This window comes from Vipera berus (genome assembly GCF_964194415.1).
Source record: "Vipera berus genome assembly, chromosome: 2".
NCBI classification, from domain to species: Eukaryota; Metazoa; Chordata; class Lepidosauria; order Squamata; family Viperidae; genus Vipera; species Vipera berus.
Window position 1 is genome coordinate 133,867,539 of NC_138203.1, and position 16,831 is coordinate 133,884,369.

The 16,831-nt window shown below is 44.7% G+C and overlaps 1 protein-coding gene across 1 annotated transcript; it reads right to left on the reverse strand.

Annotated features, from left to right (window-relative positions):
• Nucleotides 1–602: 602 nt before the first annotated feature.
• Nucleotides 603–12,500, reverse strand: LOC308661504 (transcription factor Sp5-like; the record flags this gene model as incomplete). The annotated part of the gene is made up of 2 exons (XM_081316451.1): nt 603–1,544; nt 12,447–12,500. 2 exons carry the CDS (start codon nt 12,498–12,500, stop codon nt 603–605), a joined length of 996 nt encoding a protein of 331 aa, XP_081172577.1.
• Nucleotides 12,501–16,831: the final 4,331 nt, after the last annotated feature.

The following is a 16,831-nucleotide window of genomic DNA, read 5'->3' on the forward strand; positions in this document are numbered from 1 at the left end:
ATAAAGGAACATCACTCCTTCCAAAAGTAATCTAGGGTTATAAGGAAGATAGGGTGAGGGAGGGGAGGTCCGAAGTAGTTGTGGGGACTAGTGGGGAGCAACTCACCAATTTGCCTTCTGGAAATAGAAGTTTTGTGACCTGGCAGCCATTTAGTCCTAGAGAGCCCAGGATTTACTACCTGGCCCCCTGACACAAAAGAATTATCCGCCTGCTCCTGTTTTTTATACCAATGGAATGGTGGATGTTCGGGAATCACTATTTAATGGACCTAACCAATCCTTCACTCTTGCTAGGGAATGTTTGCAGGACTTCAGATTTTCTGACTGAGATTTCATAGCATCCCACCGATCTATAGTTGCCAGGCTCTTGGGAAAAAAAATATAATTGGTCGATATTAATGTTGGGTGTAAAATGAATTCAGTTGCACCTTAGCAAGGGCTGGAAATCAGTAGGTGGTAGAAAAGTATGTACAATGAGCCATCTCTTTGCTGCTATCTGATGGCTGTCCAGATTTTTGCAGCCCAGATACCATAAACCTGCTATAGCCGCCTCCTTGCTTCCTTGACCTCATCTCTACTCTTTTAGGCCTCTTTATTTAACATCACTCTCGCTTGATGCCCGTTGCTGCTGCTGTCACAACAGCCACATTCCGCACCCGCTTTCCCTGGTGGGTCTTAACATGCTTTGCTAGGTGGTCACTCCGCATGAATCTCTTGGGGCACAGCTGGCAGCCAAAGCGCTTCTCCCCTGTGTGTGTCCGAAGGTGCCTCTGCAGCTCATCTGAGCGAGTGAAGCTCTTCCCACAGTACAGCCAGGAGCAAATGAAGGGGCGCTCGCCTGCATGCCAGCGGAGGTGGGCCTTCAAGTGAGAGGTTTTGCCATAAACCTTGCCACACCCTGGCAGATGGCAGACATGCTGCTTCTTCCTCCCTGGCTCCTCGTGGGACCTGCTGGATCCCTGGCAGTTGGGGCATTTGCAGCGACGACAGCGGCGAGCTGTACTCAACAGCCCTTTGGGGGGGCTCTGCAGGAAGGGTGCGAGGGGAGGCTGGGGACTGAGGACTAGTGAATGTCCAAGAGAGAAATTGCTTGGCTGTTGCAGGGTCCACCAAGGGGCATCATCAGTGCAGGAGGGGCCTGGAGGGACAGCTGTACCCAAAGGCCACGGGCCTTGCAGAAAACTGGAGGAGTCCTGGGCTTCTGGGAAAGCATAGGAGGGATGCACTGTGGGCGCCAACATCTTGACGGGTGACCACTCCAATGAGTAGATGGACTCAGCTGGCGGTGTCAGCGGCAGTTCGTGGGGTGAGGCACCACTATTGCTAGCCACCATTTGGTCGTGATATGGCATTTTGGGTCGTCCAAATGCCACGGTTGTGTGAGAGCGTGATGGCACCTCATTGCTCCAGAGTTGAAACATCCCCACCGATTCATAGGACCCTGGTGAGCTGGCTGAAGAACAGGGTAGAGGAGGTGCTGCTCGGAAGGCCAAGGTGGGGTAGTTGACAGTGATGTCCTCTGGAGATGAGTTAGGAGAGCGGTCCTGAAGCAGAGTAAAAAAAACAACAACAACTGAGCAAGAGTGTAGATGTTAATCCTCCTAAAACCTTAGCCAACCTCTACTCGAACTCTTCCCAAGGAAGCCATCATCTGTAGCACACTTGCTAAATCTTGCACTTTGCATGCATCCTCTGATTAACTTTGCCTGCCACGCTAAGGTTACCAAATATATGGTCATTTTATCCTCCTCCCCTGTCACGCATAGATCTTTAATTTGGCTCCATGAGTGATGTTGTGTAGTCGGTTCTTTGCAGGCAATAAGTGAGACGAGAGTTTGAAAACAGGAACATTGCTTTATTGAGGCAAACAGGAACAAAACTGAAACGGAGACTGCTGCACAGCTACTTATACAGTTGGCCACTAGGTGGCAGCCAATAGGTTTAAAGGAACCCATTCCCACCCCAAATTATCCAATGATCTTCTTGGAGACAGCAAGTCTGGCTTAGTCAGTGACTGTTACACAGACACACCATTGAGCAACCATAAGCAGCATTCAAACAGACACGTGAACAGTTCAAGTAAAAATCCCAATACTTTACAAGTGATGTTTCATCTAAGTCTTAAATTGCCATTATCTGCAATGGGAATTGCATCAAACATCTGCCATAATCTGTTAAGTACAGAACCAGTTTTCTCAAAAGAAGAATTGCTTGGACAATGCCGTATGTAGGTCAGCGGATAGAGCAGGTTCCTTTTTCTCACTTCTTAGAGGAAGAACAGGAGCTTCCTGAGTTGAAGACCAGGTTTGGCTTACACAATACACTGAGCCCTAATGTGGTATCCGATACTTTCTACACCCAATTTCTGTTTTCTGATCAAAGGGACTCGATCTCTCTGGATGTTGCCGAATTTTGTTAGGCTCTTACTTGAGATAAGTTTCAAACTAACTGATCCCCATCCCTCAACATAATGTAACTGTGACTAACTGTTGGGGGAAAAAAGAACAACACTAAGTAAGTGTAGATAGATGTCATCCCTTCCCATCCCACCCCTTTCCATTCCATTCTATCCCATTTGTCTTAGAATTTTAGCTCTATGTAGAATCTCAGTTTTAAACAAACAACATTCTCTTTCTTACTTCCAGAGTTGTAACTTTCCCTGATATTAATAGTGACAACAATATTTTATTTGGAAGCAGAAAAGAGCAGCCTGACCCTGACCTCGGCGGGAACACTCTTGAATCCTCCAATTTGGAAAGGGATTATAAGTGACAAAGGTACAGGCACGAGAAAAGTGCAGGAGAAGAAGCAAAGGTAGCATTTCTCTTGAATAACGTACTGTTGATGAGCAAAGCCAAGTCAGCCTTAGCACCGATTCATTTTGTGTCCCAGTTGTGCCCATTCCTGGAACAGGAGGCTTTCTTACAGTCACTCACCCACAATGTGTGACTATTTGCAACGTGCTCTGTATGGAGCTAACCTTGAAAATCATTTAGATCCACAGGCATTTGTGGGCATGACACAGTGCACCCAATGTATCACCTTTGTCTTGAGAGTTACACTAATTGCCAATGGGCTTTTTAGATACAATTCAATGTCCCTGACCTACGAGACACTCCCAATCATAGGTCTATTTATGAGACACACCTTCTGTCTCCAGTAGTGTCTGCTTGTCCTATGTTGTACAATTAAGTTGGGCATGCTTTCAGACTCTTTGCTTACCCTGGTTTCTTTAAGTGACCTTTGAAAACCTGACTCTTTCCCCAGGATTTGGGTTAGTATGGTGGGCTCTTTTGAGAAATCCTATGGGAAGTTTAGGGATATGTTTTTAATTGCTCTCTCTTACATGTTGACCACTTTTTTGTTGGTTGTGTTTTTTTTAACTGTTATTAATGTTATGTGCCACCCAGAGTCATTATGGACTCTGGCATTTTTAGAATTTTGACAAATAAATCATCATCACCTTCTTCATCATCATCATTTTAGCCGTTGTCTATCCACTGCAGGATGAAGGCCTCTCCCACGTTTCCAACCAATATGGTCCTGAGCTTTCGTCAATTGGGCCCACAATACTTGCTGATGTCATTGATCTCGTTCACTCAGTATTCCAGCAACCAATAATTAAGGCATTGCACAACCAAGGTGTAGAGACTGCATCTTACGTAAACTTACTACAATCAATATATGAAAAAACAATAGCAACAATTAAAGTGGAAATCAACAGAGAACGAGGTGTACAACAAGGTGATACAATATCACCTACCCTTTTCACAAGCTGCCTTGAAGAAGTATTTCATAAACTAGGCTGGGCAAAAGATGGAATAAAAATCAATGGCGCCTATTTAAATCACTTAAGATTTGCAGATGATGATGTTCTCTTCTCACAAGACCCAGAAGAGCTACAAGGACACATACAAGAGCTGCACAAAGCAGGAGAAACATTTGGCTTTAAAAAAAACCTGAAAAAGTGCCAGGTTATGTTTAATAAATTCACCAAAGAAAGAAAGAAAATATATCTGGAGAAGAATTACACATAGTAGCCCACTACGTATACCTTGGCCAAAGGATCTCAATGGAAGGTGATATAATAAAGGAAATTGAATGTGTTAAATGTGGTTGGCAGGCATTTGCCAGGCTAAGCGTAATTTTCAGGAATTACCTCCCCCTATGCCTGAAATATTTTGATCAGTCTGTGCTACCTGCTCTAACATATGCCAGTGAAACATTGACCTCACAATCAATACAAAAGCTAAGAGCCATGGAAAGATAATGCTCAACATTAGAAGACAAGATAGAAAGACCTGCACATGAACTAGAGAACAAACAAAAGTATACGATAACATCAACAGTGTAAAAGAATTGAAATGGAAATGGGCCAATCACATAGCAAGAAGAACTGATGGTAGGTGGACCAAGGCAGTCATAGAATGGATCCCACTTGATAAAAAGTGTCCACGAAAGAGACCTAAAACAAGATGGATCAACAACATTAGCAAGTATTGTGGACAAATATTATACTTAAAGAGGTTTCAATAAATACTTGCTAAGCAATGCCATTATACAAACATTGTTAGATGGGAATATAATCTGTGGATGTTCAAACCTTTGTATCTTTTCCCCCCCAAGACAAATGTAATAAGGAGGGCTGGGTGAAGCAGGGACAATTTGTGAAGCTGCTTTGGTTCCAATCACTGGAAAGAGATCCACTTTAGAACAGGACTTTTATGCCTTCAGTTAAAAGCCTGTCAAAAGATCTGCAAGTCATTTTTCATTGCCTGAGTTTATGCTTGGGGAGGCCTTTGAACTGTGGTGCTGGAGAAGACTCCTGCAAGTCCCTTGGACTGCAAGACGATCAAACCGGTCAGTCCTAGAGGAGATCAACCCTGACTACTCTTTAGAAGGCCAGATCCTGAAGCTAAAACTCAAATATTTTGGCCACCTAATGAGAAGGAAGGACTCACCGGAGAAGAGCCTAATGCTGGGAAAGGTTGAAGGCAAAAGAAGAAGAGCCAGGTCTTCAGGTCCCGGCGGAATGAACAGAGGTCAGGGGCAGTCCTAAGCTCTACAGGCAGCTGGTTCCAAAGGGCCGGCGCACCCACAGAGAAGGCGCTCCCCCTGGGTATTGTCCGCCAGCAATCTCTTACCGGCGGTACCCTGAGAAGACCCTCCCTGCACAGGACGAAGGGAGCTTGATGCCGGCAGCAGGTGCTCCCTCAAATATCCCGGACCCAAGCCATTTAGGGCTTTATAGGTCATCACCAGCACCTTGATTCTCACCTGGAGGGCAACTGGGAGCCAATGCAGCTCGCAGAGCAGAGGTGCTATGTGGGAGTATCGGGAAACCCCCATCACAACCTGCGTGGTTGCATTCTGCACCAGCTGAAGCCTCCGGGTGATCCTCAAGGGCAGCCCCATGTAGAGAGTGTTGCAGTAGTCCAATCGGGAGGTCACGAGCGCATGAGTGACTGTGCGTAGGGCATCTCGGTCCAGATAGGGCCGCAACTGGCGCACCAGGCGAACCTGGGCAAAGGCCCCCCTGGTCACGGCTCCTATATGGAGCCAACCCTGGCCACCACAGGTAGCTTCTCACGAGTGCCTTCATCCTGACTATTCCAGGATGTTCCTCGTGCAGAGATTCTAAGACCTTAGTCCTCAAAGAGTTGGGAACTATGACCCTACTACCCCAAAGAATGCAGCCTTTGTGAGCAGACAGTTCATCTTTCCTCCTATAAAAACTCTGGAAGTTTGGCCCCGGACTAATGTCCGTCCATCCTGTGTACACCCAGTTCAAAACGCAATGCACACATTTCAAGACGCAGACTTTTTGGAGGCTGTCTCGGCAGCCACATCCCCAGCATAAAGGGGAGACTCCGGCAAATCCTGGATAGCCAGGATGCGTGCAGCTGGAGTGGGGTCTGGCTCTAATTGAGGCAGGGGCAGCCTGCTGAGGCTGTCCGCGTGGCCCACTTCCCAGCCCAGTTTGTGAATTAGCCTGTAATTATAGGCTGAAAGGAAGATGGACCACCTCAGCATCTGTGGGGAAAGGATCTCAGGTGTTTGTTTGTCCGTAGTGAACAAACCCAGAAGTGGCCTGTGGTCTGTGAAAACCATGAATGGGTGGCCATACAAGTAGTCATGAAATTTTTTGATACCAGCCACTATGGCCAGTGCTTTCTTATCTATTTGGGCGTAGTTGTGTTCTGCTGAAGACAGAGTCCTTGAATAATAAGCTATGGGAGCTTGCCTCCCGCCAGCCCTTAAATGGCTCAACACAGCCCCTATTCCGTACGGGGATGCATCACATGCAATGCTGATAGGCAGCTGTTCCTTAAAATGTGTCAGTACTGAGTGTGATGACAGCAGTGATTTGACTGCCAAGAAACTTTTCTCGTGGACACTCACATCCACTGCCACTGCACTTTTTTGTCGAACAGCCTGTGTAAGGGCTCTGCCACTGCAGCATTGTGTGGAAGAAAAGCATGATAAAAGCTGAGTAGCCTTAAGAAAGCCTGAAGCTCCCTCTTTGACTTAGGACTGGGAGCCTGCTGAATTGCTTTAAGCTTGGATTCAGCTGGATGAATGCCTGCAGCATCTATGCAGAAACCGAGGAACTCGGTTGAATCTACCCCAATTTTGCATTTTCCCCTCTTCAGTTTCAGCCCTGCTTTGCGGAAACACTGAAGGACGGCTTTGAGCTGTTCTGCCAAGATTTCTACTGACTCCCCAGCTATGAAGACGTCATCGAAATAAGGGCACACACCTGGAATGATTTTTAGTGTGCGCTCCATCACACTCTGGAAAAGCCCTGGGGCTACACTGACCTTAAATTGTAGGTGTCTTACCCTGAAAGCTCCCCTGTGGGTGACTATGGTCTGAGCTTCCACCGTGGCATCATCCACGGGCAGTTGCTGGTAAGCTTGGGCCAAATCTAATTTGGCAAATACGCGACCTCCCTGTAGAGGCACCAGAATATGGCTGACTACAGGCACCTGTTATGCATGTAGTGTAAGTGCCCTATTTATAGTGCACTTGTAATCTGTGCATATGCGCAGCTCACCATTGGCTTTAAGTGGTGTAACTATGGGTGTCTCTCCCACACTGCTATCTACTGGCTGCAACACACCTTGTTGCACCAGCTTGTCCAGCTCTGCATCTATTTTTAGTTTGAGGGCAAAAGGCTTGATCCCGATTGGGGTTACAGTTGGATCAAGGTGAATGGCAGTTGGGGTCCCTTGTACTTGCCTAAGCTAGGGCTGAAAACATCAGCAAATTACAGATGGCAGCGATGTAGCCTTGTTTGCCACATGCCTGGCACATTGCTGTACGGAACCTGCACTCCATTGTCTGCCTCCACAGCCCGCACATCAAGTGAAGGGAACTGCCTTCTCAGATGGCTGCTGCCCTCTTTCTGGTGGCTTCTGCAGCCAGTCAATCTCAGTGTCCATGTCAGGGTCGTCGGCAGTTTCGGTGTCCTCATGGTGGACGGTTTCTGGGCTGGGTGTGTTCTTGGAGGGCTATAAGGCTTTGACAGCTCCCCCGGCAGCTTCTTTGACCATTATCTCTTTCAGGGCGTCTTGGAACATCAAAGTTCCCTTCACAAACAGCTTCTGCTGAAGGTCCCTGTTCCTCAACCCACATACCAAATGGTCTCTCAGTCTCTCTTCGAGGTCTGTGAAATTGCAGAGCCTGTCGTAGCACGGCTATAAATTCAGCAGCAGACTCTCCTGGTTGCTGCTCCCTTTACTCGAACGCGTGTCTCCATGCAATGATGAGCTTCAGCTCAAAATGTTCCTTAAGGTTTTTCTTGAGCTTGGAGTAGGCAACCAACTCTAGTGTAGCTGGAGTGACTAGGTTTTCGCTAACTTGGTTAGCCTGCAAATAGTTCTCGACTCATGAAATGTATGAGCTCCACCTCTTGGGATACAACACGTTGAACTCCGACAGCTTGCCGACCTTCACCATGGTAAGTTGTCACGACCTCTCAATGTCTTGTGCTGCTAAGGGCTTCTGTGTTGATCCTAGGGACGGATCCTTAGGATGTGGGTGCCTCCAGCATGGCTTGCTGGCAGGCAGAGCAGGGAACGTGGTTCCTACCAGGGCGCTGATGCCTGGTCTTCTGGCTCTCTCTTCCGTAAGCAGCACATCCCACCTTTGTCACCACTGTTATGTTTCAGGATCAGTGAGACATTGACGAGGGGTTTGGTGAAACAGCAACACATTTATTAAGTTAACACAGAAGCGGCGCGAACTGCCGCTAAGCTTCTATTTATACGGACCACTGCTAGGCGGCGGCCAATGGGACTAAAGCAGTCTTTCCCGCTCAAAACACAAGTAACAACTCTGGAGACAAGCGGTCTGGAGTTTAAACAGACCCAGTAGTTAACTAACAATAAGGGTTTCCAAGTATTTTACACCAATACATAACAGTGCTGATTTTGGGCAACTATTGTAAAATGTGATTGGCGTGCTACAAATGGCTGTAAATGCGGCTGTGTTGCTGAGCACCCAGAATGAGGTCACTTCACCCACAGGAGGAAGTGACTGTCAAAACTTTGGATCTGGGTGATAAGTTCCCTTTCCCAGGTAGGTCGCAATTTCAAATGGCCACTAAGCAACCAGTTGTAAGTCAAGGAATATCTACATTGGAAAAAGGTGGACACCCAGAAGGGCAGGTTAACTGCAGCTATTTTAGAATTAAAAAAAAGAGAGAACGCCTGTTCGTCATTGCATGAGATGATGTAAAATACATAGCTGCATCATCACTTAAGGTTTAAAAACAAAGTCGATCCTAGGATCAATCTGTATTATACCTTCAAGAATGTTTGGGAAAATGCTCAGGGGTGAAACTTTAGAGTTAATCAGCATCAAGTAGGAACAACAGGATGCAGGATTCTAGCTCCCGCCAGTATCAATCTCATCCAGAATCTACTGGCTTCTAGTTCCATTCCTGTTATATTGGCCTTCCCGGAGTAGTTTTAATTGTATTATATTTGGAATTATGAAAAGAGTGAAACCTTTCAAAGCGATTGGAACTTTCGAGCAATTACAAAGATTTTGTGTGCGCGCAGGATTGGTTGCTATGTTTTTCATTTTGTCATTCCCCAAAATCAAGATGCTACTTTACTATGAGCTACATTGGTCCCTTGATTTCATGTCGTAACAATTTTCCCTGTATTTATCGAAAAATAATTTTAAAAATCATTCATCCTGCCCACAAAACCCTTGTTTGGTTTAAACATTTCCTTGGTTTAACTTTGCCAGTTCAAACCCCGATGCAAAACACTGTCAGAAAGAAAAGCTTGCTGATTCTCTTTAATAAAACCCAAAGTCACTGGACTATTTCCTACTGGAAACTTAATAGTAAAGCCACAGATTGGGAGAGAGAACCAAAAAGGAAAAAAAAGAAAGAAAAAAGAAAACAAGGGTCAGTGATGGGAACTTAAAAGTTGGATACGCTTCGATCATGTGCTACCTTTTAATGCAGGATTGTGTGTATGAAAAGTGGGAAATAGCTGCCAAATTCTTTTGCGACCTTTCAAACCTGCATTAAAGCATCATTGCTATACATTCCTCCTAGGAAAGAGCTGATAGTGAATTCAGTGGAACCTGTTCCACAGGCCACTCTTGAAAAGTTGCAAACAGGCAGGGAATGCTCCAACAAATAAAGGTTTTATTTATCCATCTGATCAACAGGAGAGTTTTGAGCACGGAACTTAAGCCATGTTCCTCACCTGAATGGCCACAGCTCCTGGACCAATGAACATCCTATAACAGAAAGAATAGGAGAATGCCTAGCGCTTTTTTTTAAGAACATGTTTTAAGGTGGTCATTTGCAGTTTCTGGGAGAATTCCCTGCTGTGAAGGCGCCATGCCATTTCTTACTTAAAAAGCCTTTATTGTAGCTGTGATCCCAGAAGGATAGCATGGCGACATTCTTACAGACAGCCCATTTTTCACAACAGGGGCGGCGGGCGGGGTGTGTGTGTTAAACAGAAGAGTGTAAAATTAGCTAGGAACTGGAGGATTTTAATGGTTCTTTCCTCAAGTTCTCTTCCTTGCAAAAAATAGACTGCAGCAGATAAGAGCTTGTTTACACCTAGGAGCTGGAAGGTTGGTGAAGCAAGAGTCAAGCCAACGGAAGGACAGAGCACCCTACAGCTTTGTTCTGGTTTTAAATAAGTCAGGAGGAGGCAGAAGAAATGTTGGCTTACCTCAAAATAAGCCAACGTTACGGGTAAAGGCAAATTCGGAGTCAATCAGGAAGTTGTACAATGGTGGATACAGGGTGAGCTCCTTAATCTGCAACTAAGCATTGGTGACAGTAGGGATCTACCTTTTAGGCCTGTGGTTAGGACAGGGGTAGGCAACCTCGGCTCTTTTATGACTCATGGACTTCAACTCCCAGAATTCCTGAGCCAGCCATGCTACTGGCTCAGGAATTCTGGGAGTTGAAGTCCATGAGTCATAAAACAGCCAAGGTTGCTTACCCCTGGGTTAGGATAAAGGAAATAAGTAAGGTTTTTCTATGGAATGGCTTAAATGGTTGTTGTGACTTTTTAAATTTGCCTCAATAGGCATTAAAGTGTCACATTTCCCCATTCAAAGTGTCGCCGCCTTCTTGCTAGAATTAGATGCCCAGCCAATATTGTCTAAGCTCAACTGCTTATCAATTCTTAGGCAGATTCTTTTCAATAACTCAGTATCCAGTTTTTCATTTGGAGATATGTGAGAACTGAATTTGCAGCCATTTCCAAGCAAAGCTATAGTACCGAGCTGTAGCCTATTTCTAAGTAGTCCTCCTGGCACTGAACAAAGCACAGCAAGATCTATTTCCCCCTTCTACAATGTATATAATATACTCATATAATAATATGCTCATTTTGCAAAACAAAATAAAAAAATGCAATACTTTCATTAGAAGTTTAAAATATGTATAGCACCCATAAGCAAAAAATTGTGCGTGCCAGGAGTCATACAACTATATAGTTGAAAATTAAAGTTTTCATTCAAAATAAACAATTCTGTCCCCAACTTAAACAATCCCTTAAAAATTGTCTGTACCTCAAATGCCTCACATATTGTTAGCTTTTGTTTCTTTAGAGACAAAACACATTCTCCACTTTTTAAAATGTTCTTGCTATCTAAATCTCAGCTGAGCTTACCTGCTTAAAAAAAATAAATCACCTCCAATTAGGATTGGTCACCTTTCCCTTTCCATCAGCAACTCAGCAGACTCACTAGAGTCCGAAGCTAACATCTTTCTAGTTAGTACATTTCCTATTCACTTGCACCCATTTGTTCCTTACAGTTCAGGGGCAATTTACCTAGCTTGAAACACAACAGGTGAAATCCACTTCTCCCTCAAGAGTCCCTGCTTAGCTATTCCTCAAAATGAGAGTGCAGCTTTCAATACTGAAACCTTAGTGGGAGATAATGGAGAAGGAAAGCAGATGTGGTTAAACACAGGGGAAATTCAGAGGCTAACCGTCCTTTTAGTAAATCCAAAAGATCATTTTTTTTAATCCCATTTATATCCCGCCCTTCTCCGAAGACTCAGGGCGGCTTACAATCTAAAAGCACAAATCAATGTGCTTAGCAATAGCCTTCATTCTATGTATATGCCTGCTTATTAGGGCTTTCACACACACCCCAAGCGGCATTATTACAAAGTCAGCTTAATTGCCCCCAACAATCTGGGTCCTCATTTTACCTACCTCGGAAGGATGGAAGGCTGAGTCAACCTTGAGCCTGGTGGGATGCGAACCTGCACTAGTTGCAGGCAGTTGGTGTTACTTAAGGAGGCGTTAGCCCACTGCTCCACCAAGCCCTGCCATTCCCTGTAATCAAGAACGCTGCCTACCCTCAAAATTTACACAACTAAAACTCCACAATCTCTTACAGAATGTCACATTAGACGGGGAAGGAACATAGCAAAGTGCTAGAATCAATTGGTAGTTGTCGCTGATGACAAATTAATAGTTTCTGTTTCATCATTTGCTTTGCTTTACTAAGAATGATGGATAACACGTCTGCATCCTAATCCCTTCAAGCCAAGGCTGCTTACTCCAGGGTTCCTCTGAGATTTATCCCACTTATGCGAATCGAAGAGGAAGCCTCCTTGAGTTAATGGGATTTACATCTCAACAGAAACATGACAGGATTGCCCGGAAAACGTTAGGGCGCGCTTTCCCCATTCCTTCCACAGCAGAACTACGCCGGTCGCGTATTTTAGCTTGCCAGAGGTCAGGCGGAAAAATCAACAGGTGAAGTTTCCCCAACTGCTGAATCTCCGCATCAGGAAAGTCCTCACTTACTGAATTGCGCACGCACGCACGCACAACACAACACAACACAACACACGCGGTAAAAGACCCCGAAGGAAGCTGGCACTCGAGGCGAACCCAGAGGGGGTCACTCCACTTCTAATCCGAGGAGATTCCTCCTACCTGCAGAAACGAGGTGAAGTGGTTCGCCGAGTTCGGCACCGCCAAAGTTGCCATTGGGATCGGGGTCATCCAGCTCTAGCCAGCCACGGAAAGGGCGCATAAACTCAGCAGAGCCCGGAAGCCCCGAAGTGGCAACCTGCTTTGCTCCCCCTCTCCGTGCCAAAGTCCTCCTTCCTCCCCAACCTGCGATCTTCTTTCTCCTCCTGCGCTCAGATTCCCCCCCTCCCCTCCCCAACACTTTGATTTTGGCTCCCCGTCAGCCTATCAGGATTGTGGCGATTGGAGGCGCCTTTGATGTCGCCGGAGCGAACCAATCATTAAAATGGATTGAGCGATTTCAAAGAGAGGGGCCTGGCTAGATCGCCTTTAAGAGCCGGGCTCTCCCGCTGGGCCCGCTTGTTAAGGATGCAAAAGGCCTTGATTGGGTTTGCGTGCGATCAAGAGACCCAGGCTGCTCCTTTTATCTCTTTAAAAAGGACCGTGCGAGGCTAAGAGCGGGAGGAGACAGGTTCTGTGTATGTCTCGGTGCGATCAGAGCTGAGCGTTCCCGGTCTTCATTTATGCAGAGTCCACCGAGAAGCCATCACGACGAGCTTAGTGTGCTGTATGAAGTAATTATTTGATTGGTAAACCATTGGCTTTAATGTGTGAGTCAGACGTCACTTCACCCATGCTTAATTTAACCTTTGGCCCCTAGAATCATAAGTAAAGCTGATTTGTATATCATCTATCTATCTATCTATCTATCTATCTATCTATCTATCTATCTATCTATCTATCTATCTATCTATCTATCTATCATCTATCTATCTATCTATCTATCTATCTATCTATCTATCTATCTATCTATCTATCTATCTATCTATCTATCTATCTATCTATCTATCCCATTTATATCCCGCCCTTCTCCGAAGACTCAGGGCGGCTTACAATTTTAAAGCACAAACCAATGTGCTTAGCAATAGCCTTCATTCTATGTATATGCCTGCTTATTAGGGCTCCCCCCCATTATTACAAAGTCAGCTTATTGTCCCCAACAATCTGGGTCCTCATTTTACCTACCTCGGAAGGATGGAAGGCTGAGTCAACCTTAAATACTTAAGTATTATGAGGATGAGTGTTCAGTGCACAGTCAGCCAGATGTTTGGACTGGATTTGTGGCATTTTGAGTCACCTATTGATTCCTTCCCAAAGACCTGGGAGAGAAAGACGGTGTTCCATGGTATTGTCCCAGGATGTCAGCTGTTCCAAATAATGCTGCCTTTAGCAATTGAGTGATGGCAATTTTGTTAAGGCTGATGGTATGCAGTTGGTGCTCCAGATGTTTTGGGATTGCATGCGAGGTGCCTATTACAATTGGTACGATCTGTGCTTTCTTTTGTCCCAGTCATTCCACAGCTATTTGCGGGTCTTTGTGTTTTGTGATTCCCCAGCCCCAGTTCTTTCTTTTCCATTCTACTGTCTCCAGGTACTGCCTCATTAACTATCCAGACTTTTTTTTTGTCTTTCTTAACAACAATTGTTAAATCTGGGGTGTTATGTGGCAGATATTGTTATTATGGTTGGTTGCAATCAGCCAGATTTTTAGACTGGATTTGCCATTTTTATTATATTTTTATTCTGCTTTTAAAAATATTTTTGCCAACTCAAGCCAATGGACATACCTAATAGTCCTGCTTCCTATTTTACTCATAACAACAACCCTGGGAGGTGGGCTGGGCTGAGCAACTAGCCCAAAGTTACCCAGCTGGCTTTCATGTCTAAGGGAAGTTTAAAACTCACCCTCTCCTGGTTTCTAGGCCAGCATCTGAACCAGTAGACCCAACTGGCTCTGCATACACAGTTTCTATTTATGAGGAAAGTATTGGGATAGCCACAGACTAAATGAATGGAACATGCCTAAGCATAGGATTGCCTCACCCAGCCTTTAAACATGCAGATGACTGCGAGATATAGGAAAGGGACTTTGCTATATCACTTTGCTACACCTAGTGATTGCCTAGAGCAGTGATGGCGAACCTTTTAGAGTCTTGAGTGCCCAAACTGCAACCCAAAACCCACTTATTTATCTCCGGGTGCCGGGTGGGGATGGCCCACTGGGTGGGCGTGGTTGTGGTCATGGCAGATTGGGTGGGTGTGGCCAAGGTGGGTGTGGTCACCTCAATATTGCTGGTGGGGAGGGACGCCTGTGGGGGATGGGCAGGGATGGAGGAAATCCAGGGGGTCTCTGGCAGGTGGGACGGTAGGCAGGAGGCTCGTCCTGCGGGGTGCGACGAGGTAGGGCGGGGCTGCCATTGCCATGGGGCAAGGCAAGGGCTGGGGTGGCTGCTGCCTGACACCATCAGCCCCTGCACATAGAGGCCAGTGAGCGCATGGGGGCCAATGGTGTCCGTCAGCAGCCACAGCCTGCCGGCCCTCGACCGGCGCACTCTGGGGCTCCACAGCCTGCCACCAGCAGTTCAAAGAAGCCGCCTCTGATTATTACAACCGTAGCCTCTGTAATTATTCCCAACAAGAAGAGTTGCGGACAAAACTTTATCCTTTGCTTGAAAATCTTCTGCATATGCCACCAAATTTTTATCCAGAAGGCCTTAACCTTTTTACAAGTCCACCATACATGAAAATATGTTGCATCTTCATCACCACACCTCCAACATTTTGGTTGATAATTCGGATACATGCTTGCAAGCTTTTTAGGATCTAAATGCCATCTATAGAACATTTTATAAAAGTTCTCTCTTAGATTTTGAGCTTGTGTAAATTTTACATTCCTCACCCAGATCTTTTCCCACGTGTCCATTGTAATAACTTCTTGGATATTTTGGGCCCATTTTATCATGCAGTCTTTAACAAGTTCTGTTTCTGAGTCAATTTCTATCAATGCAAGATATATCCGTTTAATATGTGCTGGACCCTGATTTCTGATTTGCTTTATCAGATTTTCATCAGTCATTGTAAAACCATTTTTCTGATCTTCTTTCCACCTGGCCCGTAGCTGAGTATATTGAAACCAATTCTGAACAATCTTCTCATCTCGCAAGAGACTATATGGTTTCAAACACCAGACATTTCTTTCCAAGTTTAGAATCTCCTTGTACGTAGTCACATCATGTTTGAAACCAGCATGTATATTTTCTATTGCGTGTTTTGGAATTGCCCACAATGGTATCTTGCAGTCTAGCTTATGTCTGTACTTCTTCCAAACTCTCAGCAATGCCTGTCTTAAAATATGCACTCTAAACACATTATCTACCTTCTTATTATACAACAAATATGCATGCCAACCAAACAACAAGTCGTGGCCCTCAAGATTTAATAATCTGTCTTGTGTCAAATTAATCCAATCACTTATACCTACTAACACAGCAGCTTCATAATATAATTTAAGATTAGGCATTTTAAGACCACCTCTTTCACGAGTATCCTGCATAATCTTAAGTTTGACTCGTGGTCTTTTCCCTGCCCAAACAAATTTATTGATACCTCTCTGCCATTCCTCCAAGTTAGAATCTTTCTTAAGAATCGGTATCATTTGAAATAAAAACAAAAATTTAGGCAGGACATTCATTTTCACTGCTGCAATTCTTCCCAGTAAAGACAATTGCAATTTTTCCCAACTCTCCATTTCTTTTTGAATTTTTCCCCATAATTTTTCATAATTATTTTTATATAATTTTGTATTCGAGGGCGACAAAAGCACCCCCAAATATTTGACCCTTTTGACAATCTCAAATCCAGTTAACCCTTCTAGAAGGGCCTTTTGCGATGCTGTCATGTTTTTGGCCAAGATTTTAGTTTTTTGTACATTAACTTTAAATCCAGAAACCTTCCCATATTGCATTATTATCTCCATCAGGTCCACAACAGAGCTCTCCGGCTGGGTCACTGTAACAACCAGATCATCTGCAAACGCTCTCAATCTATAATCCTGATCTCTAATCCGTATACCCTTAATTCTTTCCGAATTTCGTATTTTAACCAATAATATCTCCAATGTTAACACAAATAATAAAGGCGATAGCGGGCACCCTTGCCTTGTACCCTTCTCAATACTACATACTTCTGACAAACTATTGTTAACTATTATTCGAGCTGTTTGTTTTTGATATAATGCCCTAATTGGTTGCAAAAATTTATCCCCAAAGTTCATTTTATCTAAAACTTTCATCAAAAATTGCCAATTCAATTGATCAAAAGCTTTTTCTGCATCTAAGAAAATTAGCGCCGCAGGGATCTGGTTGTTCCTTTCCAAAAATTCCAACACATCAACTATATGCCTCACGTTATTTTTCATTTGCCTACCACTAATAAACCCAGTTTGATCCCCATGAATCACCCGTTGCAGAACCCTCATCAGTCTATTAGCCAGCACCTTAGCAAATATC